Source organism: Gobius niger, assembly GCF_951799975.1.
Source record: "Gobius niger genome assembly, chromosome: 3".
In the NCBI taxonomy this organism is placed as follows: Eukaryota; Metazoa; Chordata; class Actinopteri; order Gobiiformes; family Gobiidae; genus Gobius; species Gobius niger.
The window spans coordinates 41,635,053-41,660,141 of NC_136854.1; the positions used below are offsets into that span (position 1 = coordinate 41,635,053).

At 41.8% G+C, this 25,089-nt stretch overlaps 1 protein-coding gene across 2 annotated transcripts in view; it reads right to left on the reverse strand.

Moving 5' to 3' along the window:
* The window catches only part of LOC306960796 (uncharacterized protein), a 130,176-nt gene that overhangs the window by 61,618 nt on the left and 43,469 nt on the right, over positions 1–25,089 (reverse strand). For both annotated transcript variants that reach the window (XM_079553352.1, XM_079553351.1), the window contains 2 exons: positions 24,406–24,564; positions 24,143–24,313 (listed from right to left, as the gene is read on the reverse strand). In XM_079553352.1, the coding sequence (XP_079409478.1) occupies positions 24,143–24,313; positions 24,406–24,564 (330 nt within the window). The remainder of the gene's footprint in view (positions 1–24,142; positions 24,314–24,405; positions 24,565–25,089) is intronic.

The window sequence follows — 25,089 nt, forward strand, 5'->3', positions numbered from 1 at the left end:
GCAGTGAGCTCCCGGTAGATGATCATTTACTGTTCAGATCGGAGACACCTGTGATCATAAAGGATTGATGGTTTGCCTTGAAGCTAAAAGCTAATATGCTATAAAAGGCATTATTTCAAATTGTATAATGCGTGAAATATTGGCTTTTTGCTTAAAGACAAACTCACTGATCCTTATAAACATAGATGTGTCCTCCACAAGTGATCGTCTACCAGGAACTCACTGTCCACCACAGAATCTTTAGGAAATACGATGATTCGAACGGGTCTAAGCTAATCTTCATGGAAATTAATATGAACAGGAAGTACCAGCCCCCACAACTTCAGTTCAGAGGAACTAGCGTAGCCACATTATGCATCAAGCCAATTACTCAGCAGCAGAACGTGTGGGGACGAAAAGTGTGTCAGTTCAATTCACCAAACAAAACATGACAGCGTGTTCCCTGTGGATTACGAAACAGCCTGCCTCGCATCTCTCACACTGACAAAAAACCTGCCCAAACTGCACGACTGTGGGAAACGTGAAGAGTTTGTCATGTTTTGGCGACTCTCTCCCATCGCCCTCTCTTAAGAGTGTCGAGGTGTGACCCTTGACCCCCACATCAAATTTCAAAAACAAAGCAAAAACTGTATCTAACACAGACAAAATCAACATACAACATTTGAAACCGATTCGGTCGAGAACAGTCTTTGGACAAATGTCTGTCTCCCACTTAAGTGTCAGAGAATATTCCACTTTTCCTTTATTCAAAACTCAACTCGAAGTGTTCCTTAAAGCAGGGGTTCACAAACTTTTTTGGCTGGGACCCCAAAATTGGCGCATAAATAACTCGGGACCCACATTGTATAAAGGTGTTGCCTCTTATGCTACTTTAGAGAAGAAAAACATTTTATACTCAAGTTAATATGATGATGATGAATTGGATTTATACAGCCGTTTCTAGACACTCAAAGACGCTTTACATTGCATTACTATTGTAGCCACAGCTGCCCCGGAGCAGACTGACGGAAGCGAGGCAACCAGTCTGTGCCATCGGCTTCTCCAACCGCCACCAACCACTCACTCACTCACAACATTCTAAACAGTATATTTTTAAGAATTTAATGGATTTCACCAATTATAGGCTGGTTTACACTGAAAAAAAATACTAAAAACAATAGCGTTTTTCTTTTTGTTTCATCTTGAAATTATTTGGGGACCCCCGCCCAAGGCTTACGACCCCCACTTTGGGAGCCACTGCCTTAAAGGAATAGGCCACCGTTTAGGCCACAGGAGCAATATCTAGGTGTAGAAAGATAGAAACAGTTACAGTTGTTTATAGCGTGTCTAAAGTGCAATGCGTTCTAATGGAAAACTAGCTTGTCTGGCAAATTATGGGATAACACAGGAGATGTTTAGCCTCTTACCCCCCCCCCCCCCTTAACCCCTTAACTCCCACCTGAACCGAGCACATTTTCTCCAGTTTGGCTTTACCCCAGTCCAAAAGCTTCTGGGAAAAAGGTGTGAAAATAGCAACAAAACTGAGACGAAAACAATGATGGAAATGTGAGAAAAAAGTGACGAAAAATTTATGAAAAGTGGCAAAAATGTCACAAGAAATTGACAAAAAAATTGTCGAAAAAATGACATAAAATTGATCTAAAAAAAATGACAAAAATGTGACAAAATGTGACAAAAAATGGACAAAAACATTACAAAAAATTGATTAAAAAATGAAAAATGACAAAAATGTGACAAAAAATGACAAAATAAATGACAAAAATGTGACAAAATGTGACAAAATGTGACAAAAAAATGACCAAAAAAATGACAAAAATTTGACAAAATTTGACAAAATGTGACAAAAAAATTACAAAAAAATTACAAAAATGTGACAAAATTTGACAAAAAATGACAAAAAACGTGAAAAAAAATGGACAAAAAAATGACAAAAAATTGATTAAAAAAAATGAAAAATGACAAAAATGTGACAAAAAATGACAAAAAAAATGACAAAAATGTGACAAAATGTGACAAAAAATGACCAAAAAAAATGACAAAAATGTGACAAAATGTGACAAAAAAATGACAAAAAAGTTACAAAAATGAGTTGAATACCCAACAAAAAAAAATCTGACGTGAGGGAAAAGATCCTTTCGGTTCAGGCGGGAGTTAAGAGGTTAACCGGGCACATTTTCTCCAGTTTTATCCAAATCTAAAAGCTTCTCGACTGGAGCTCACAGCCTATAGGCCCGAGCAATGTCTCATTTGAAAGCTAAGACCTACACAACTGAACGTGACTTTTACACTTGTATTTTCTGGTTTTCGTCGCTGTTTTGACACTTTGTCCAAGAAGCTTTTGGGAAACCGGAGAAAATGTGCTCGGTTCAGGTGGGGGTTAAGAGGTTCATTTGTATACATGAAAAACCTCTCAAATTGCCTCTGGTGCCTCACACTGCTTCGAACTTATGACCCTTGAATCAAAAGACAAATAATCACACCTCGCACTCACACATAGCCCGACAAACTAAAATCCAAAACGCCAAGACGGACTCATGATAATCTGGGAAATCAGATCCACATTTCTTCATATCTAGGTTGTTGCATTGGGTTTTCTGTGCTGTAATGAAGGGCCTTGTTGCCAGCTGTTTACCTTGACCTAATAAAAACGCCGGCACCTGCGCACGGTCGCCATAGAAACAGGAGAGCAGAACATTCCCCCGCAGCAACACGCCGCTGCAGCGACATGCTAAGATCTGCGCAGGCTGCACACGCTCGGCGAGCCAGGGGGATGAAGCTACAAACACCGTCAACCTCATCATCATCATTCACAGTTCAACCTTATATCAGAACACAGCGTTTCCTCAGAGAGCTGATCATTAACAAATAATAAATACAAAATCTTTCGAGCTTATTTCTTGGCTTGTTTATGTGGCCGAAAACCACTGCTCTACGTCCAAAGAAACGAGCCCGATAATGACCGCTCCATTGTGTGAAATTGTGCCATAAATACACTCCGGTCGCCCCGGCAACAGAGCGAGAGTGAGTCATCTCCGAGTCATCTGTGAGTAAGATCTGGAGATTGTTGTAAACGTCCACAAGCGATTCCACAACTCTCGTCAATCAACAAGGAAGCCTGTGCTGTCACCGAAAAAACCTGGTGAGTATCGATGCTTCTTATGCCAGTGACGACTTTTTGTGAATGAAATCACACATTGTACTTCTATCTTAGTGAGGACACTCATAGACATAATGTATTACCCAGACCCCAACCCTAACCCTATTTCCCTACAGGGACAATAAAGTAAACAAACAAAACAACAAAACAAACCTAACCTTAATCCTAATCCTAACCCTAACCTAAACCCAATTCTAACCCTCACCCTAAAACCACATCTTGACTCTCAAACAGTCCTTCAAAGAAGTGAGGATCACCCAAAAGGTCCTCACTTTACAAAAATGTCCTCACTCTGTTGGTTAAAAACTCAAACTGGTCCTCACAATGTCGTAAGCACAAGAACACACACACACACACAAAAATGTCCTCACTCTGTTGGTTAAAAACTTAAACTGGTCCTCACAATGTCGTAAGTACAAGAACACGCAAAAAACACACACACAAAATGTCCTCTCTGTTGGTTAAAAACTCAAACTGGTCCTCACAATGTCGGAAGTGCAAGACCACACACACACACACACACACACACACACACACACACACACACACACACACAAAATGTCCTCACTCTGTTGGTTAAAAACTCAAACGGGTCCTCACAATGTCGGAAGTACAAGAACACACACACACACACACACACACACAAAATGTCCTCACTCTGTTGGTTAAAAACTCAAACTGGTCCTCACAATGTCGTAAGTGCAAGAACACACGCACACACACACAAACACACACACAAAATGTCCTCACTCTGTTGGTTAAAAACTCAAACTGGTCCTCACAATGTCGTAAGTGCAAGAACACACGCACACACACACACACACACACAAAATGCCCTCACTCTGTTGGTTAAAAACTCAAACTGGTCCTCACAATGTCGTAAGTGCAAGAACACACACACACACACACACACAAAATGTTCTCACTCTGTTGGTTAAAAACTCAAACTGGTCCTCACATTGTCGTAAGCACAAGAACACACACACACACACAAAATGTCCTCACTTTACAAAAATGTCCTCACTGTTGGTTAAAAACTCAAACTGGTCCTCACAAAGTCGTAAGTACAAGAACACGCAAAAAACACACAGCTCAGGATAAAACCCAACACCTGATCACAATTTTGTTTGTGTCCAATTGCACAATGACAAATAAAGCACTCACTTATTTAATTATTCCTAGCTTAGCGTGCCACATTATTCGCCGTGTTGCCAGAGCGATGACCTGAACTCCCCATTTTACTCTCATGGGAAAGTGGTGAAATCACAGAACTACTGCACCTGGGAACCTTTTTCCTCTCTCCTACCAGGGCTCAAAATTGGTGTAAACAATCTTGTGGATTTTGTGGAGTTTTTGTCACATTTAGAAATGTGACTAAAACTGAGGGCTGCTAAAAACAACACTGGTCAACACCGACACCACATACTCGTACTCATTCATGAGGTCCCGATACCAGAAACCAGAACCACTTGTCGTGTGTCCGGCGCTCCTACACGTGCAGCTCCACTGAGGAGAGAATACAGCAACAAACTGGAGAATTCTTTAGTGAGAATCCAATATTCCACATAGAGCTGACTTTACTACAGACGACACTCCCTAAATCAGAGTCTGTGCTGGATTTAAAGAGGGGGTATTCTGCTTTTTTCAGTCCCATAGCACCAGTCTATATCACACTACAATGATGACCAAACCTTCTGTTGGTCTGTAACTGCAGTAAATTAGAATAACTGCCTTGTATAAAATGTCTCTCTCAAAATGGCTGTAGTGAATGTCTTGAAATAGGCCTCTGTCTCTTTAAGAACCTCTGAGCCTTTCCGACACGCCCCCTCCACACGCTGTCTGTGGCGTCAGTGGGGAGGGGGTTCTGCTGAGGAGCAGTGGTCGGTTACTCGGCTGGTGACGAAAGCTCGGAGGCGTCTCCAGGAGGTGGGGGCGTTCCTAGGAGGACTCAGGCAAACCTATCCCTAAAATGGCCGCCATCAGAGTTTTTACAGATTACTCAAAAATACGTGAATGTGCCACGGCAACACTTCAGCCATGTTTTTAATGAGGGAATGACAGAATAACATGATGTAAAGCTTGAAAAAGTCGATTTTGCATTAAATGTTGTTGAGTCTGCAGTGTTTACAACATACAGGCTAATGTAGCTAACCAGCTCGTGGCTAACACTGGCGATTCTTACGCCGTTTTATGCCCAGGGGCTTCTTCATCTGAAAAACTAACCCAGCAACTAAAAAGTCCCCAGAAAATCCATAATAAAGAGATACAGCATGTTTATATTGAGCGAACATGAGCTGCAGCAAAACAATGAAAATGCTGAAGCTACTGGATAAGTTACTATAAACACACGAGAAAATCCACAGTGAGCTGAAGTAAAGGTGAGAAGAGACCATTTATCTGCAGTAATAAGCAACATCTCAATGCTGTTGTGAAATAAAAATAGATACATGAATAAAGCACAAGCATTGAGGAGCTTTTGGACATGAGCTGTTCTGTCTATGAGGGACAGAGCAATAAAAATAAAAAAATATATTGAATGAAAAATTTATAAAATCTGTTCAATTCTGATATAACTTCTGCTTACTCATCTACATTTCCTTGAGTAAAGTAGGCGACACTTTTAAGAGAAGAGTGAGGGGGAAAGATGAGGACCTGAGCGACAGTCTAACCTGCTGCTTTGTCACGAATGTAAAAAACAATCATAGGTTTTTCGGATCAAAAGTGCCGCCCTCGTCTCCACAGAGAGACATGTATCTGCGCGACTTCATGCGGTCATGTTCCAAATGTCCGTGTTCCCTCTCGGTTCGTTTCTCTCCGACAGATGTGGAAACGCCGCTCAGCTTGACTCCGTGTTCAGGTCTGACCGAAAACACGCCTCTGTTTTTTACTATTAGACCCTCGGACCACTTCAGTGACGGCACGAACCGCCGGAGGATAATAACCAGGATTTAAAGACTCTTCCAGAAGCCACACGGGACCAAAATAGGAATTTAAGATTACAGCGTTCAGAGAGAGGTTTTTAATATCTGCTGCTGAGGCTGATGCATTACACCAGGGTTCAAAACACAGTCATTTAGCCGTGCATAGTGTTTCATCTCAAACTCGCATTTCCCGGACATTACTCACTCACATATGGGCTACTTATTAAAACTATCGACTCCACTTCTTTTCATTCACAAATACAGACATGTTTGGTATCCAGGGCGAAAGGTAAACATGTTTTTTTATTCCACTCTTGCAACAACATCTCCACTTTAGTAGCTTTATACTTTAGAATCTTGGACGACAAGGGTTTGGAGGGGTTTTTAAATACCTAATTCCTAGCTGGATTTGAATTGCAAAAAGCTTGCACTTTAAAGAGGGGGTATTGTGCATTTTTGTGACATTTTTGTTGAGTTTTTGTCACATTTTTTTGTTGAGTTTTTGTCACATTTTTGTTGAATTTTTGTCACATTTTTGTTGATTTTTTGTCACATTTTTGTTGAATTTTTGTTTAGTTTTTGTCACATTTTTGTTGAATTTTTGTTGAGTTTTTGTCACATTTTTGTTGATTTTTTGTCACATTTTTGTTGAATTTTTGTCACATTTTTGTTGAATTTTTGTTGAGTTTTTGTCACATTTTTGTTGAATTTTTGTTGAGTTTTTGTCACATTTTTGTTGATTTTTTGTTGAGTTTTTGTCACATTTTTGTTTAATTTTTGTCACATTTTTGTTGAATTTTTGTTGAATTTTTGTCACTCTTTGGTTGAGTTTTTGTCTTTGTTTTCTTCTCATTTTTTGTGGCTGTTTTGGTGCTTTTGTCCCAAGAAGCTTTTTGATTAGGGTAAAGCCAAACTGGAGAAAATGTGCTCGGTTCAGGTGGGAGTTAAGAGGTGAAGAACCCCGACCCTTTCCGACACGCCCCCTCCACACGCTGTCTGTGGCATCAGTGGGGAGGGGGTTCTGCTGAGGAGCAGTGGTTGGTTACTCGGCTGGTGACGAAAGCTCGGAGGCGTCTCCAGGAGGTGGGGGCGTTCCTAGGAGGACTCAGGCAAACCTATCCCTAAAATGGCCGCCATCAGAGTTTTTACAGATTACTCAGAAATACGTGAATCTGCCAAGGCAACACTTCAGGCATGTTTTTTAATGTTAAACTAAGCTTCACATCAGAATTATCCATGAATAACTAGACATTCTGGCCCAGGTTTGGATGTTTGTCATATTTCCAATGGCCAAAAATTCCTCCACCAAATCCTCCTTTATCCAGCTTAATCTGTGTAATTCACTTTGGCAGATACGTCCCTGATTCCTTAAGTATTTATTTCAGCCTCAGCATCTCCCTCCCTGTCCGCCTGATCCCGGCTGCACGTGCCTCCTCTGCCTCCTCTGCCTCAGCTCCACAGACCCACTTCTCCATCGCGCTGGAATCTGGGTTAACGTGAGCTTTAGTCATGGCGTGCGCGGGCGTTCGCAGTAAGCGCGGCCGCCGCGCGCACGCCGCCCTCCGGTTCACGCCGGGCTGCCGTCCAACGGGGCGCGCTGTAATCTGACGGGAAGCTAGAACGAACCGCATCCACGAGCCAAACGGAGCAGGAATTAGAGCAGATGCAGAATTCCCCGTTAAAGGCTGTTAAAAGCAGGTGAAGAGGGAATAAAATAAATGCAGAATCTCAATCTGAAACACTTGCTGTAGATTACTCACATTAAATGGAGACGATAGACTTGTCACGATTCAAAACGTATCACGCCTAGGGATGGGTACTGTCCGCTTTTTTCGAAACCAAGTACTTTAACGATACCTGCTTTTCGCTTCTGGTGCCTTAACGGTACTTTTTTCGATACCTATTTTATTTAAATTCAATAAAAATAACGTGTATTAAAAGTATCATTCAGGAAAAAGACCGAAAACAACAGAGGCGACACAGGAGCAGCAGCGTCGCCTGTAACTTCTGTTTTGAGCAGAATTTCCACTAAAGCAGAGATAAAAGAGAGAAAGGACATTATTCCCTCCTGAGCTGCAGAGTCAGATCCACATCAGGACACGGTTTCTTTAAGCGAAACTTTTCTAAAGTCACTGCACTTTGACAAAGCGAAAGCTCCACACGTCAAAGATCCTCACATGGTGTGAGCGCTCACTCTGACACTGATCATTTACCAAAACTGGACCAACAATGTCTAACACAGAGTGAGCGCTCACTTTTCTGTAAACCAGTGTTTTTCAACCTTTTTTGAGCCAAGGCACATTTTTTTCATTGAAAAAATCATGAGGCACACCTCCAGCAGAAAATATTTTAAAATGTAACCCTGTAGCCTATATTCAGTCGTTCACATCAAAGTGTCTTGAATGGGAACAGCGTATAGTCTCACTACCCACAATGCCACAGTCACCGCCACCTGCCGCATCCATGCATCACTATTTCTCTTGTTTCAAAGAAATGAGCGACCTAATATGGAGTATTTATTACATGGTTACTGACACAGACACTCGAAAACGGTACATTATTTGCGAATAATAATGAATTTCTTTTAAAAAAAACAACTAGGTGAAATTGGAAAATTTTCCAAGGCACACCAGACAATATCTCACGGCACACTAGTGTGCCACGGCACAGTGGTTGAAAAACACTGCTGTAAACCATCTCGGATATTCCCGGCTCTGCAGCTGCTGTAAAGTTGTAACAACAGCACGTAAGCTCCGCCCAACAAGCACGTAAGCTCCGCCCAACAGCACGTAAGCCCCGCCTCCTCCTGTCGCTAAAGGTAAAGACGTCTTTCTTGTTGTCACGGCTTGGGTTTTGCTTTTCAATTTGCCTAAAAACTAAGGTTTCTTATTCAGTCCTGGTTTAGTCCTGGTTTAGTTTAGCTCTGGGTTTTACGACCGGAGTAAGTCCTGGTTTAGACCTGGCTCAGTCCTGACGCAGACTGTGGCTCAGTCATCTCTATTACAGAAGTTTAGGTCGTTGTAGCTTCGCCAGTTCTTACTCCAGTTCTCGCGTCTTGTGAAGAGGCCTATAAGTTAGAGCTATATAAAGGTGTAGCTTTTCTTCGCTCCATTTGCGCTGAAGCGGCTCATTATCTGCACATACCCGCATTTTCTAGACTCAATGCGGGTCTGGAGAGAAAAAGAACCGAAAACTGGCACCGAAAGAATTTTATTTTTTCGATACCACCCCCGACCGGAGCTTTTCGGTCGGTTCCTAGTAGGAACCGTTTAACGGTGCCCATCCCTAATCACGATACTGGGGACCAAATACGATACGTGTTACGAAACAATATGTGACCCATCACGAGACACAACTCGGTTTTGGGGCGTTTTGAGCTGGACATAGCTGTGAAATATTTGGAGAAGATGTGGCAAATTGAACTCAGGAACTGGAAATATGTCAAAGAGAGGAATCGGCCTCTAAACTAGGGGTCTAGGGAATAACTAGGGGTCTCCTAGTTATTCCTAAAGTCAACAAAAAGACTCACGGTGAGGCGTATTTCCAATATTACGGCCCTCGCCTCTGGAACCACCTGAGGAGGAGCTCAGGGCTGAGGAGAACGTTCATGTTTTTAAGAGCAGGCTCAAGACCCACCTGTTTAGCTTAGCATTTAGCTGATATCTATTTATTTATTTTAGTCCCATTTATTTATTGATATTTATTGATATTTATTTCTAGTTTCTTACTGGTTTTCACTTTGTTTTTAAACTTTTTATCAATGTTTTTATACTGCTCCTTATATTTTTAGAATCTCCAGTGTTTCCTCTGAAGGAGCCCTCTGCCTCGGGAGCGGTGACCGGCTGTGGCTGTGTGGGTGCCGTCCTGTGGCTGCCCAGGTGGAGGTGTGGCTGTGTGGGTGCCCAGGTGGAGGTGTGGTGTCTCTGCCGCGCCTCCTATGGGGACCCTTGTGTGGGCGCCCGGGTCTGCTGCTCCCGGGGAGGACGGCTCCTCAGATGGGGCTTCCTCACCCTGGTCCTCTGTACCCAGCCTTAGGTACCCCCCCGATATCATACTGGTATTGTTTAACAGTACCCAGCCCTACCAGAGCAGGACCTGGGACCTGAACCGACAACCTTCCGAGTTTCTCTCAAGTGTTCATGCTCCTGGACGTGTTCAAAATGTCTCTGAATCCTCAAATATGTATTAAAAAATGTGCAGATATTTTCCAAAAGCTTTCAGCCCCATTAAGTACAACCGTCTTCTCTTTCTCCGAATTATTTCCCCACATTAAGCTCTCTCGAACACAGCCTGGTCCGTCACTTAAACGACCCCAAAGCAAACATCTCTTTAGCATCGGGCTCTAACGCACTAAAAGCCTCACTCACTTTCTAAGGACGAGCTTTCCTTACATAGAAATTCTCTTTTATCGCAGAATCATGGAGAGCCAGCAGACGCGTCCTTGGTTATTCCCAGCTGGTGCCGGTCACGTGAGGCGCCTGTGGGCCGGGGCATCTCCGCTGTGCAAGCCCCACAACAACCTATTCATCTCCTCTTTACAACTGACGCGCCCGTGCATTCAAATTCAGACGCACATGCAGCACAGACGCAAAGGCCACCCCGGCTAAAGCACGAGGACTGGCAGATCTATTGTGGCCCTAAACAAGCGTGAGGGAATAATCTGTCTGTGGAGATGACGCAGAATAATGTAGTGAAGGAGGAACCACGCGGTGTAACAAACATGGCTGCCAACGACGAGAAGAGAACATTATGCATGATCCGATATGTATGATCTTTGCAGCTCCACAGGGTATTCTGTATTATGGCTATGGACACAGGCTAGGGCTCGTTTGAAAGGTGAGACTCTGAGCTCGCCGTAGGTGAAAACAGTTTAATTCTAGAGAAATCTAAACTAAACAGAGGCTAGTTTTGATCAAACTCATAGATCTTTTATAGAAACAGAGATATTGCGTGTTTTATGAAACACTCTCCTTTTAGATGAACTCCTCTCTCCTCCTCTCTTCTCTCTGGACGGACACTAACGTTTTGTGAAGAGGCAAATGCCTAAATATCTCAGTTTCAAGTCAGTTTTCAAGGACAACATTGTTGACACGTTTTGAAACACCGCATGCGCATTTAAACAGCCTGGTTCTCAGATTGAAGACCTTAAAGGGATGTTTCAGGATTTTTGACATAATAATAATAATAATTAATAGGGCCTCATTTCCTAGTTTATCCAGAGTGTTGCTGATTTCTGGAGATATTTTTTTTTTGTAATTCATGCAGTTCTTATATTTGAAGAGTTTCGTGGCGCTAGGCTAGTGCAAGGCTACCACATTTCTATGGTATCAGCTAGCCTGCATTAAAAACAGTGTGACCCGCTCCACAGAGCACCTGAGGCAAATCACTTATAACACCAGACTAACCATATAAATGTCTGTGTCTGACCTTGCATCACATGAATGATCGCATTTTGAGGGACTATTTTCTAGCAGATCACTCCGCCGCCGCGTAGCTTATACAACCACGAAGCTGATGCTGCTCAAATATATAAGGTATTTTAAATGCAAAATGGTTAAAATTACTCTATGGACACAGACATTTATATGGTTAGTCTGGTGTTATAAGTGATTTGCCTCAGGTGCTCTGTGGAGCGGGTCACACTGTTTTTAATGCAGGCTAGCTGATACCATAGAAATGCACTAGCCTTGCATTAGCCTAGCGCCACGACACTCTTCAAACACAAGAACTGCATGAATTACAACACTCTGGATAACGAGGAAATGAGGCCCTATGTCAAAAATCCTAAAATATCCCTTTAACAGGATGTTTCTCAGCCGTCCTTGGACCGATTTTAACCATTTAAAAACTCAGACAAATGTTTAAAAAGCAAAAGATCATGATTTTTCCGATTTTGTTTATTTCTAGTCTTGCTTTGGGTCTCGGTTGTAAAATGTTTGAACTTGTCTTTTTTTGTGGCGACGCTTATGCCAGCTGAGGATGCCCCAGGAAGACAAAGTGCCATGAGATCTCATACAAAAATATGCATAAATTGGGAATATCTGTTAAAAATACTTGTGATGTCAGAGAAAACGCGTGACAGCAGGCTGACTTTTTAAAGCGATGACTGTTTCCGAGTCATCTTTCATTCAGTCACATGTAGAGCAGTGTGAAGACTTTTTCCACACAACGCAACAACTCAATAAACACACTGCTTGACCAAAAAAATATATATATATATAAGACGTGTCCACCTGGATGCAACCTCTGGGTTTGAAGACGTGTTTCTGGGATCAGGGGTGGTTTCTTCTAATTCCCGATTTCCATGATTGACGAGCGTATTCACCCCACTGAGAATCTGTGGGAGGTGCTGGAGAAGGCTTTGCGCGGTGGTCTCACTCTCCCGGTCATCAATACAAGATCTCGGGGAAAAATGAACGCAACACTAGGTCCAACTAAATATTAAAGAGTGTGACCTTTTTATTGGAGAAACTACTCCTTTTTTAAAGTCAGGCAGTGCGTTTTACCGACGAAGTTCCACAGCCTTAGATCAAAATCAAATCAAGGCTAAACCAGGTATGAAGATGTTTACCACATCTAGACAAAATAATCACCAAACTTAAATGCATTACTCTCAAATAGGGATGGGACGATAAACAATCATATCGTTAATCGCGATAGAAAATGCGGCAAGTAATTGATCGCCACATTTTTGGATTATCGGGATTACCGTGCTAGAAGATAATCGCTAAACCAGTGCCGGTACGTCTCCATGTGACTAAGGTCAACAGTATTTAAGATCCATTCTTTGATTACCCACTGAGAAAAAAAGCATTTTCTGTGGAGTCCCCCAGGGATCAATCTTGGGACCCCTCTTATTCAACGTGTACATGCTTCCATTGGGTCAGCTAATAAACAGCAACGATGTGTCGTACCACAGCTACGCAGATGACCCTCAGATCTATAAGTCACTGACGGCTGGTGAACATGGGCCTGTAGATTCACTCTGTCACTGCATCGAACTGATCAGTTTGTGGAGGCAAAACAACTTTCTCCAACTAAACTCAGACAAAACTGAGATCATTGTTTTTAAGTGTTATCAGTCACCTTGAGTCTCTCAGACCTGAACTTAAACAGCCACAACAAAGCAATAACATCAGCAGCTTTTTACCATCTGGAGAGCTTTGCTAAGATCAGAGGAATAGTGTCAGAACCAGACTTAGAGAACATGAGCTGCATGTTTTGTATTAATGATAACAGTATAGTCCAGGGGTCGGCAAGTTTGCATCACGGACGGCCGAATGTCATCATTGCCAAAACACCGAGGGCCGAACCTCACCATTGTATCCTAAAGTAAAGAACCATTTTCTGCAAATGCCAATGTTTTACATCAGTGGTTCTAAAGTGGTCCGGCTCCGAGACCCGTCATTACCTTAATGACAAGCTGAGACCCAAATACAACTGTAGTTTATATCGTATAAAACATTGTATTTACCACACAGTGTTATTGAACATGCAGCAGATTTGATTTTAAGACTGAAATTATGATCAAAACAACCCAATAATATTAATTTTAACAGACTCCTGTGTGTTTCCGTGTAGATTCAGATGGAAAATATTGAAAAAAAAGCCCTGACCCACCATTTTTTACATTATATATATTATATTTACATTATATATGACCACGTGGGATGTTTTGCAAGGACATTTCAAAAATATTGACACTATTTCTCGCAGTGCTTTAACAGTCTATTGATCCCTTATTTGTATAATAATATTTCTCAAAATCATATTGAGGGCCAGAGGTTTTGTGCTGGAGGGCCGGATTTGGCCCTCTGACATTGCCTAACCCTGGTATGGTCCAAAATGTTACACAGTGCGCCTTTAAATACTTTCTGTCTCACTCAACATGACATTTACAGCAGACAATGAAGAGGATTTTTTAATATTTCCCAATACCCATCATTTCTGCAGCTTCAGTGTTTTTTTTAACCCACAGGCAAATATCGCGATAATATCGTTAATCACAATTATTTACTATCGTCCAATCCCTAATCTCAAAACAAAATGAATGAACTCTACAATTGCAGAAGACCCTGAGTCATTACATTTACTGTATTACTTTTCTTAACCACACCCGGCCACGAGCAAAGGGATGAGGCTCCGTCTAAGCACTAGAACTGGGTAATGTGATCACAAAAGACACAGGTTAAGGTCCGACAAAACAGGGAAACTCTGGTCAAAACTGGGGTCAAAGGTGAGGTTTATGGACCTGCTGTTCGGACATGAGCGGACAGACGCACGGATGAAGACGTCGCACGGATGAAAAGGCGGACGGATGAAGACGGGAGATGGTGAACGGGGAGGGAGTTTTCTGAGCGGAGGAGTCCCCAAACCTGCGTGAAAAACCACGGTGTTCTTCCTGCAGCCCGGCAGCAGCTGCAGGTTCCGGAAAAGCCCCTTCGCCGTGAGCTTCACGTGGAAGTTGGACAGCGAGAGTCTCGGGGACCAAAGCATCGCGGCGTCGATTCAGCGGGAAAAGCGAAGAGAGTTGTTTGACAGATTTTAGGATTCAGGCGAAGCTGAAGGGTGACCGCCTTTGCTCCTTGAACCCCAAAAAGAGTTTGTTTTGAAATAGAAAGTCAAGTATAAAAGTTAAACAACACTAAAATCTTTAAAAATAACCGGTTTGTCGCCATATATGGGTCAAGATGAGTCCACGATGAACACGTCAAGAGAAAAAGACGGGAAAAATTGACAAATCTAAAGCCTTTTACAGGTAATTCCAAAAAAAAAGGAGCGATGTGGGAGGTTTAAAAAGGAACAAAACGACAGCGTACGTTCCCCACGTGCGCGGCAAGAACTTGACGAATCTCAATTTGCGGTGAACAAGGTCAAACCAAAAGGAGAGCGGCGATTCCTTCCCTGCTGACGGAAACGACGTGTCCGGAAAACCCCGAAAGACGTGCGGGGCAGGTTTTCTTCAAACAGAAATAGCGGCAAAAGGGAAATTAAGAAAACAAATCGATGTTGCTGTCGGGTAGGTGTTTAAAATCCATCCGTCCGTCCGTGGGAAAGAGCGATGCAGAGAAGAGAGAGGAGAGAGAGGGGAGGCGTGTCTAAAAAAAATTGGTATTCCTCCCGTGCCGCCGCAGAATGCCCCACTAACACACTGCGGATGAGTCCCCCCCCCCAAAAAACGTGATAAGTGAGTAAAAAATATTTAAAAATCTACATGCGCGACACGTCCGGGGAGCAGGCGGGCAGCTGTGGAGTGTTTTCAGCGCTCGAGCGTGAGGAGAGATGTGGGGAAGAGGAGGGAGAGAGCGGCAGGTTGAAGGGGGAGGGGCGGGATTTGAATAATCTGCTGAGGCGGAGGCGGAGGCGGAGGCTCGCGGGCGCCCTCACGCTCGCTCCCGTGGCGGAGGGTATTTCTCACGGCGTCGCGGTGTGAGTTTCAAAGAGCGGGGAGTGGAGGGGAAAAAGGGATGCTGTGCAAAGTGGGAGGGGCCTGGAGGGGAATGAGCTCAGGATGAGGGAAGAGGATGTTGCGACGGCAGGTGCAGTGAAAGGGGAAAGAAATATCAGTAAAGCAAGCACATGACTACAATGAAAGGGCTACAAACAGGACGTGTCAGGAACATATGTTTGTTAAACTGTTGAGAGTCCCACAACACAACGCTATCTGTTGTTATTTCAGCAGGAGATTCAGATAAACTGTTTTACACCGAATCGGAAAAATATACCTCACCATTTCTCCAGGAAGATATTTTTATTAGTGGTGGGACTCATTACAGGTCTGTAATTAATTCATCGCATTTTAAAGGAATAGGCCAGCGTTTTTACACACTGAGATATGTTCTTACCTGAGCTTTGACGAGTTCTTTAGGACCTGTCTGATCTTCACCCGTGCCTTCAGTCACGTAAACACAGCGCAGACGGCGTTAGCATTTAGCCTCTCCCTCTCTCCTCTATAGCTCCAAAACAGGTCAAGATAGAAGCTACCAAGCTCTTCCACGTTTTCCCTATTTAAATATGGTTACGTGAAGTGTTCCACTACAAATTATAATTGCACAAAATTAAACAATGTGGATTTTCTAAGCGGATAAAAGGGGGAACTATATTGTAAGGCGTAATAATACCAGGAGTAGTTCGAAATCCGCGCAGTAATCTTCACTTTACTGCGCGGGTGCCAAACTACTCCTGGTATTATTACGCCTTACAATATAGTCCCCCTTTTATCCGTAACCATATTTAAATAGGGAAAACGTGGAAGAGCTTGGTAGCTTCTATCTTGACCTGTTTTGGAGCTATAGAGGAGAGAGGGAGAGGCTAAATGCTAACGCCGTCTGCGCTGTGTTTACGTGACTGAAGACCAGACAGGTCCTAAAGAACTCGTCAAAGCTCAGGTAAGAACATATCTCAGTATGTAAAAACGGTGGCCTGTTCCTTTAAACGAAAAATTATTCAATAATTAGATAGAAACATGATTTCAATAACAAATGTATTTATTGTTGTTAATCTGTATTCAAGTAACAGAGGGAAAGTGCATTTATAGCTATTTAGCTTTCAAGTGTTTTAGGAACTCACTCATGTAACTTGTAGAGTTTATTAAACAGTAATAATAACGCCACATTTATATAAAAGTAAAAAATAAATAAAGCAAATGCACCTTTAAGTGTGTAGCAATTGCTGTAAAAGGAAATGAAAGTGCCATTTCTTACACTGACAAGGGTTAGGGTTATTTTGGCTCAGAGAGGGCTGGAGCGTTTGTTTTATACAAAGGTACAGACCTCTGTATAAAATAAATGATACAAAGGTCTGTACATTTATGAATTATTTCTAACGAGGCTTTGGCCTCCCCTAAACGTGGTCGAAGGGTTGACAACAGTTGAAAACATCTGAATCGTTCATGATTTGAGATGTTTGGTGGCTAATGCTAATGGCCATAGGAAAAATACACTGAGGGGTAGGGCTGCTCGTTTATAGAAAAAATAATAATCACAATTATTTTTGTCAGAATTGAAATCACAATTATTCAAACAATTATTTTCTGCCTTTAAAAAACAGTCTTTTTTTTTATTATATATTTATTAATAAAAAAAACTAGCTGAATATTTTCTGTTTTCTGAACAGTCATAAAAGTACTAATGATTTCAAGTTTGCCTCGATTAAGGAGAGGTCTCTGTTTCACACCTGCCCCCTGCTGGCCAGCCCTCACACCTGCGCAAGCAAACTGAGCAGCGTGGCCTGATGACATCATCACCCAGCGCCGTTTGTTTTTATGTCAGGCAGTGTTAATTTTGACAACATATTTTATTTTAGTTTTACTCTTAGTCTTTTGACTAAAATGTAATTTAATTTTAGTCAAGATTTAGTCAAAAAAAAAATTCAATTTTAGTCTAGTTTTAGTCGACTAAAATTGCATGTCAATTTAGTCGACTAAAATTAAGACTAATTTAGTCGACTTATATTTATAATATTCATTATAATCATATTTAATCTTGTTCCTCGACTTCATGTTTCTGCTCCACATGAACAAAGCTCAGAGCTGATCATTTGGCAGAGAATTTACATGATCTGAGGCTCTTTCAGACGCTCAATAGAAGTTTGGATGATTTTAGTCTCTCCTTTTCCTTTTTATTTAGTCTTATTTTAGTCGACTAAAATATCTGGACATTTTAGTCATAGTTTTAGTCTCATGAGAAAGTTTTAATTTAGTTTTAGTCCAATTTTAGTCGTCAAAAATATCACTTTGACTAAAATTAAGACTAAATATTTTAGTCGACGAAATTAACACTGATGTCAGGCAGAAGCATGAGCCATGGCACGTGAAAAGCGAAGGGAAAATAATCCCAGCGCCATGAAATAATGCAATAATGCAAGTCAAGCATGTGTTTTTTTTCCAGATTATGCTAATTTTGTAATCGTTTAGTGTAACAATCGAAATTGTAATCGAATTTTGACTAATTGCACAGCTCTACTGAGCGGGCTAATGGAACTTGAAAAGTATACCTGAGTAGCTTCTTTGCTAACCGGATTGACTGACCTTCTTTTTATTTCTATGATATTTTAGACTTGAGTAACTACGGTGGAAGGAGAACTCTTTTTTGCACAACCTGCTCACAGCAGCACAGCGTCTATCGTCCCATCAGGACGTTTTCTAAAACAAAACTGAGTCCCCAAACGGGCCGAGTGAATAACTTTCTTCCCAACTTAAAATGAAAATAACTACTTACAACAGATCCATCTAAATAAGTCATTTTCAAAAGCCTTAAAACCTGTCAAATGCACTTAAGTCTTTTCTTGTTACCCAGAGGCTTTTCGGTCAACTGATGTAAAATGCAAAGAGAAGTTAGTTCACATCACAACATTTGGGGGAAAAGGCCCGCGAAATAAAGCATTTTAGCAACAATCACAAAAACTCCTGTGAAATCCTTGAGGGACTGGTGAGAGCCGGTCAAGTCGAGAGTTGTTGACAGTTTGTGCACTGGCTCCACCAAACGGCAGAAACCGTGAACAGAAACAGCCTCCAGAGCTATTTTTAGTAACGCCATTGAAGACTTAATAACATATCTTTAACATGCTCAGCTTCTGGGTCGTTCTTACCCCACTGACCAAATCGCTTTTGACTTTTCTATCCAGTCATTTGAAAACGAGCCGCTTCAAACACAAACACATAAAAAATATCAACTCTTGCAGTAATAAAGCGTGTTTGAAAACTGTGTATTTGCTCGTTAAAGTAAACTGCGACCGCTTAAAACGGACCGAACGAGCCGAGCGCACACCGTCCCACGTCACCGCAGAATATCCGAACAATAAACTTCCCCACACGCGGTAGCTCTGTCTCCAAACAACCGTCTCGCCCTCAAACACGGGGAAACAGAAAAGGCCAGACTGCGAATGAAAAAAACGGGGGAGACAAAAGACGCTGAAGAAAGCCGCATTTGTGGCCGCAGTCGCCTGAAGGGCTGAGAGAATGAGAGGGAGGGCGGATCAAAAGCACGTGTGGAGCCGGGACTGTGTGTGTGTGTGTGTGTGTGTGGCGTAAAGAGGGAGACTCCCAGGACGGGACGGGGGGGAGAGGAGGGGGGAGGAAGCCGGGGCGCCAAATCCAAAAAGACAGAACGGGAGGGAAACGGGGACGGGATTCACAAGCGAGGGCTGAGTCCTTGTTCAAGACTGTTTCTATACAAACCCCAATACAGGGTCAATACAGGCAGAAGCAAATCAAATGTAATGCTTTTAATGCCATTATTAATGCTCGACGACTATGTACATATAGATATATTTCAGTCCTGAACCTCTAAACCCCCACCTGAACGGAGTTTGGCAAGACCCAAATCTAAAAGCTTCTTGAAAAAAGCGTCAAAATAGTGTCAAAAACAAGGATAAAAGAGCAACAAAAACACAATTGAAAAAGTTATAAAACACAATGAAAAAGTGATGAAAATGCCATAAAAGACTGACAAAGAAGTGTAAAAAAAAGCAACAAAAGAGCGACAAAAATGTGCCGGAAAAGCAACAATAAAAAACAACCTTTTTTTTAAAAAGTGACAAAAACACATAAAAAAATGTCAAAAACAAACCAAAAAAACGACGAAAACGCGTCATCAAAGTGTCAAAAAAAGAGATGAAACAAAAACAAAAACTTTAAAACTGTGACAACGAAGGAGCAACAACACAACAAAAAAGCTGCGATCAGTTTTGTCGGACTAACACCGCCTCATTTACACCGAGTAAGGTTTGTCCACGGCCCGTTTTACGCCAAATCAAATGTGAACCCGGTCCCTGGAGTTTCACCCGGAGTTTCAGATCATAGCGAGTCCGTGTGAGAGAAAAAGAAAGGGGTGCGTGCGATGGGCCTCGGAAAAGTGAAAAAGTGAAAAAAATAAAATATAAGGAAGCGACAAAAATGTGACAAAAAACAATAAAAATGTGACAAAAAAACAATAAAAATGTGACAAAAAACAATAAAAATGTGACAAAAAAACAATAAAAATGTGACAAAAAAAACAAAAAATGTGACAAAAAAAACAAAAAACTGTGACAAAAAAACAATAAAAATGTGACAAAAAACAATAAAAAATGTGACAAAAAAAACAATAAAAATGTGACAAAAAAAACAAAAAAATGTGACAGAAAACAATAAAAATGTGACAAAAAAACAATAAAAATGTGACAAAAAAAAAGTGACAAAAAAACAATAAAAATGTGACAGAAAACAATAAAAATGTGACAAAAAAACAATAAAAATGTGACAAAAAAAACAATAAAAATGTGACAAAAAAACAATAAAAATGTGACAAAAAACAATAAAAATGTGACAAAAAAACAATAAAAACGTGACAAAAATATAAATAAAAAACGTGACAAAAATCAATAAAAATTTGACAAAAATCAATAAAAATGTGACAAAAATATAAATAAAAAATGTGACAAAAAATAAATAAAAATGTGACAAAAAACAACAAAAATGTGTCAAACTCTGGCAAATATGAGATGAAAAAGAATGTGAAAAAGTGACAGCAACGAGGCAGCAATGTGAGGAAAAGGATCCGTTTTGTATGTCTTGACTATGAGGCGTTACTCTGGCCAATATGCTGTAAGCGCCAGGTGAGAACTTCTTAGATTTGGGTAAAGCCGAACTGGAGAAACTGCGCTCGGTTAAGGCGGAGGGTAAGAGGTTAAAAAAAATAAGAAATATCCGCAGAAAAAGCGTTTTGGGGGTAAATTTTGTCTCTCAGCGACCCCTAACTAAAACATCTTCCCACGGCTCTGCTTGTCTGTTCGCGGTCAACATTCTCCTGTTTTCATCAGGAAGTGGAACCTGAGCCCATTTTTTCAACCTTTATCTAACACTGATATATTTATATGGGCAAGAATGAGACTTGTTGGAAAAAAAAATTCAGTCTCAAAGTTTGCCTTGGCCACATCACTTCCTGGTATGAGTGCTCGTCACGAAGACCTACAGCTTCTTCGTGCTGGAGGACACACTTGCTACACTTCACTCAAACTTTCCTTCAGTCACCGTCTTCCTGCTCCGTTGCTCGTGTTGTTGGCTGAGCGTGTGACTCATGATTACAGACGCCACACGGAAGATAATCACGTTTTTTCCATTACCACTGTCTTTGCCAGTGGGGGTTATCGGAGACTCAGGAAATCTCTCTTACCCAGAGTGACTGTAATACATCCCTGTGTGGGAGGAATGAGAGCATTATTCTCTGCCCTGTCCTGTTTAGTGACTGTCTTTAAAATCAGGCTAATTCTTTTTAATGTGGAGAGACAGGAACAGGCCACCGTCTTTCCACACTGAGACATGTTCTTAGCTGAGCTTAGACGAGTTGATGAGTACCTGTCTGGTCTTTACGCGTGCCCTCAGTCTTATTTTAAAGCAGTACTAAGTAACTCTTCCCCCTAAAGGCCATAAGCGCAACTGCAGGTGTAGTAGCAAGTTACGATTTTTTAATTTATTAATTGTCTTGGAGAGTAGACAGGAAAGGCGAAGGGAGAGAGGGATACTGTGCATCCAATTATACAATAGAAATATATTTTTTCACTCAAACTTGGCTGTAAATACTGTTTAAAGTGACGTTAGCCCGCAGTTAGCTTTGCCCGTTAGCATGTTAGCTTCTTCTTCGTGATTACATTAGTGTGTATTGCTTTCTACTACGGAAAGGATTTATTAAGGTAAATAAGTTACTTAGTACTGCTTTAAGACTGACATTTTAATGGGACCCCAGGAAAATTACACCAAGGCCAAATCTCATCATTGTAAAGAACCATTTCCTGCTGTTTTACATGTTTTACATTATATACACGACATATTGGGATGTTGGGTCAGGAAACTTAAGAAATACTGATTTCACGCATTTCAGAGTACTTTAACAGGTATTTGATCTCTTATATCTCGTATAATAATAATAACTCGTATAATAATGAATCTATTGCAATCTGCCACCGGGAGCCCAGTAACGCATTGTGCGGAGGTATCCGGACATGGCTTATGCTGGCGGTGGCGCTGCAGCCGCACTATGGGGGATTCGTTACATTCTCCCAAAGTCCCACATCAGCATTTCAGCTAAAGCGCTAACGTTAGCTTCCTGCTATAGAGCTGTGGGAGACGGTCACGCTAACGTTAGCTTACTGCTATAGAGGGAGTCGGTCACGCAGGAGAGTCAGAGGTTCGAAGTCTTGCTGCTTTAGAGACACTTTTTCCTGCACGTTCCACAAACAGGAAAACTGTCTCTATCAACTGTCCTTCAGCTTCTTCAAATACACAAACATGTCCAGACTTCAGGCTCGGTCTCTGAGGCTGATCCTGCGCTGTCGTCTCGGACATGATTCCAGCTTCGAGAAAGTTTAGTTTTGGTTGTAGCTACAGAGGCGGATGAGACGGCGGCTCATGAGGCTCATTTTGCCTAAACCGCGGGCGCCGTAATCCACCGAGATGATGTATTCTTTCAAAAAACAAGACGATAATTATCACCGTTAACATTTTTACTGGGGTTTACCGCTACACCGGTAACCGTGACATCCCCAGTAAGAACATATCTCAGTATGGAAAGACAGTGGCCTGTTCCTCTAAGTGTCGCACAGAAGCTTTGCTGTTTGCATGATCAATATCGATATATTTAATGCTCACATTTCATTACATCTACAATGTCTTGGAGTAGTAGTAGTAGTCTGGAGAAAAAAGTGTTTCTCGATATTGTCTGTGTTTAATGGTATTTTGCAGTAATATTTCCCTTGAGACACGATGCTTCATAAATCTAACACTTCGAGTAAGGAAAGACTTTCCTTCAGCCTCGTGTCACACCTGCACAAACGGCCTCAGCTTTGCACGCGATAAACCGAACTAACTCTCCAAACAACAACAGTTTCAAACGTAATCCCTTCACAGACAGTGACAGATTTTAAAACCGACATCCAGCTCGACGCGGCTCAATTAACGGCGCAAAGATGGAAAGCTGCCACTGAAGTTTGTGCCAAGAGAAGAAAAGTCAGCGTAGTAATCTTTTAACGAGTTACTGACACACCTGCACCTCGCGCCGCCAAAACCACAAATCACTTCTTGAAGAGGAGACGGACTCGTTTGTGCACCTTTAAACCAGACTCTCAGCTGTTCTGCTTTCACTTTGAGCCACTAATACTGCAGTAAAGACAATACGTGTAGTGTGGATTCCTCGGGTTATTGGCTTGTTGCACGGTGTGGCTATGCTAGTTCCTCTGACCTGAAGGTGTGAGCGCCTGGACTTCCTGTCTGTTTTCTTTTCCTGGAATAATAATATATATATTATATTATATTTTCTAAAGATTATGTTGTGGGCGGTGAGTTCCCGGTTGATGATCATTTACTGTTTGTTCAAATCATGAAGTTCAGAGGAGACGCCTGTGATCATGAAGGATTGAGAGTTTGTCTTGAAGCTAAAGCCTAACATGCTATAAAAATATATATAAAGGCACTATTTCAAGTTGTGTAATGCATTAACCCCTTAACTCCCACCTGAACCGAGCACGTTTTCTCGACGAAAACAATGATGGAAATGTGGCAAAAATGTCACAAGAAATTGACAAAAAATTGACGAAAAATGACAAAAATGTGACAAAATAATGACCAAAAAATTACAAAAATGTGATAAAATGTGACAAAAATGTGACAAAAAAATTACAAAAAATGTGATAAAAAATTGACAAAAAAGGGACAAAAAATTGACGAAAAAATGGCAAAAATTTGATAAAAATTTGACACAAAAAAAAAAAAAAGTGACAAAAATGATGGAAAAAAAATGTGATGACGTGAGGAAAAAAGATCCTCTCGGTTCAGGCGGGAGTTAAGAGGTTAAATGAGCCTTTAGCTTCAAGACAAACTCACTGATCCTCACAAACATAAACGTCTCCTCTATGGAAATATTTCTACCAGGAACTCACTGGTCTGAGCTCATCTTAATGGAAATGAATACGAACAGGAAGTACTAGCGCCCACAGCTTCAGCTCAGAGGAACTAGCGTAGCCACATTGTGCAACAAGCCAATTGACAAAAGGTAAAAACTCTTCTGAAACGATCCACTCTTTGGTTCCGTACCTGCGCTGTTGACCCGTGAGATCCTGGTGGAGCCGCTCCGCTGCAGGGCATGCTGGGAGGCCTGTTTGGTGGGGCTCTGCGCGGCCGAGGGAGGAGTCTTAGCGCCGCTCGGATTGGCAGGACCGGTCTTGGCGGAGCTGGAGTTATTATTGACAGACGGAGCCTTGAGGCCTGAAGAGAAACGGCAGAAATCACAGCCAAGAGTTAAAGGGGAAACAGTTTTTAAAAAGCGACGCTGCAGATCGTCCCGCGGCCGTTCTCACCCGCGGGTCTGGTTTGCAGAGACAACGCCCGGTTCCTGATCGGTGAGGCTTTGGCGGCGTCGCCGGAGCCGGGGGGCCGCGCCGTGCTCTGGCTGCCCACGGGGAGAGCGCTCCGGTTGGGACGCTCGTCTGACTCCGAGGCCCCTGGCGCTGGAGGGACTGGAGGGAGGAAAAGATCAATGTTTTGCATCACATCAAGTCACTTCATATCTGATTTAGTAAAAAAAACAACACTTAGAACAGGATTTAACCAGTGTTCATTTCTTGACTGAAATATTTTGTCATAATTTGAGCCAAAGTAACATTTTTGCTGACTAAAATTAGAATAAAACTAAACTGAAAATGAGGCCACACCCTGCTTAGCTCCGAGATCTATCACTAGACTAACAATCTATTTAATCAATAATTTGTATACGCAAACAGCATACATTTGTTTGCTTGTTTTATTGTTGTTTACTTTATTGTCCCCATAGGGAAATTTGTCCTCTGCATTTAACCCATCCTTCGATGCCACTGGGGCGACCCCGTAAGGAGCAGTTTTCGGTGGCAGAGCTGTGCCCGGGGACCCGTCTCTATAATGTGGAGCCAGGCTGATGGTCAGAATCACCTGGCTGGAGGATTCACCTATTGCACATATTTTTAGTTTTAGGGGAAACTAGTTTTAGGGGTACCCGGAGGAAACCT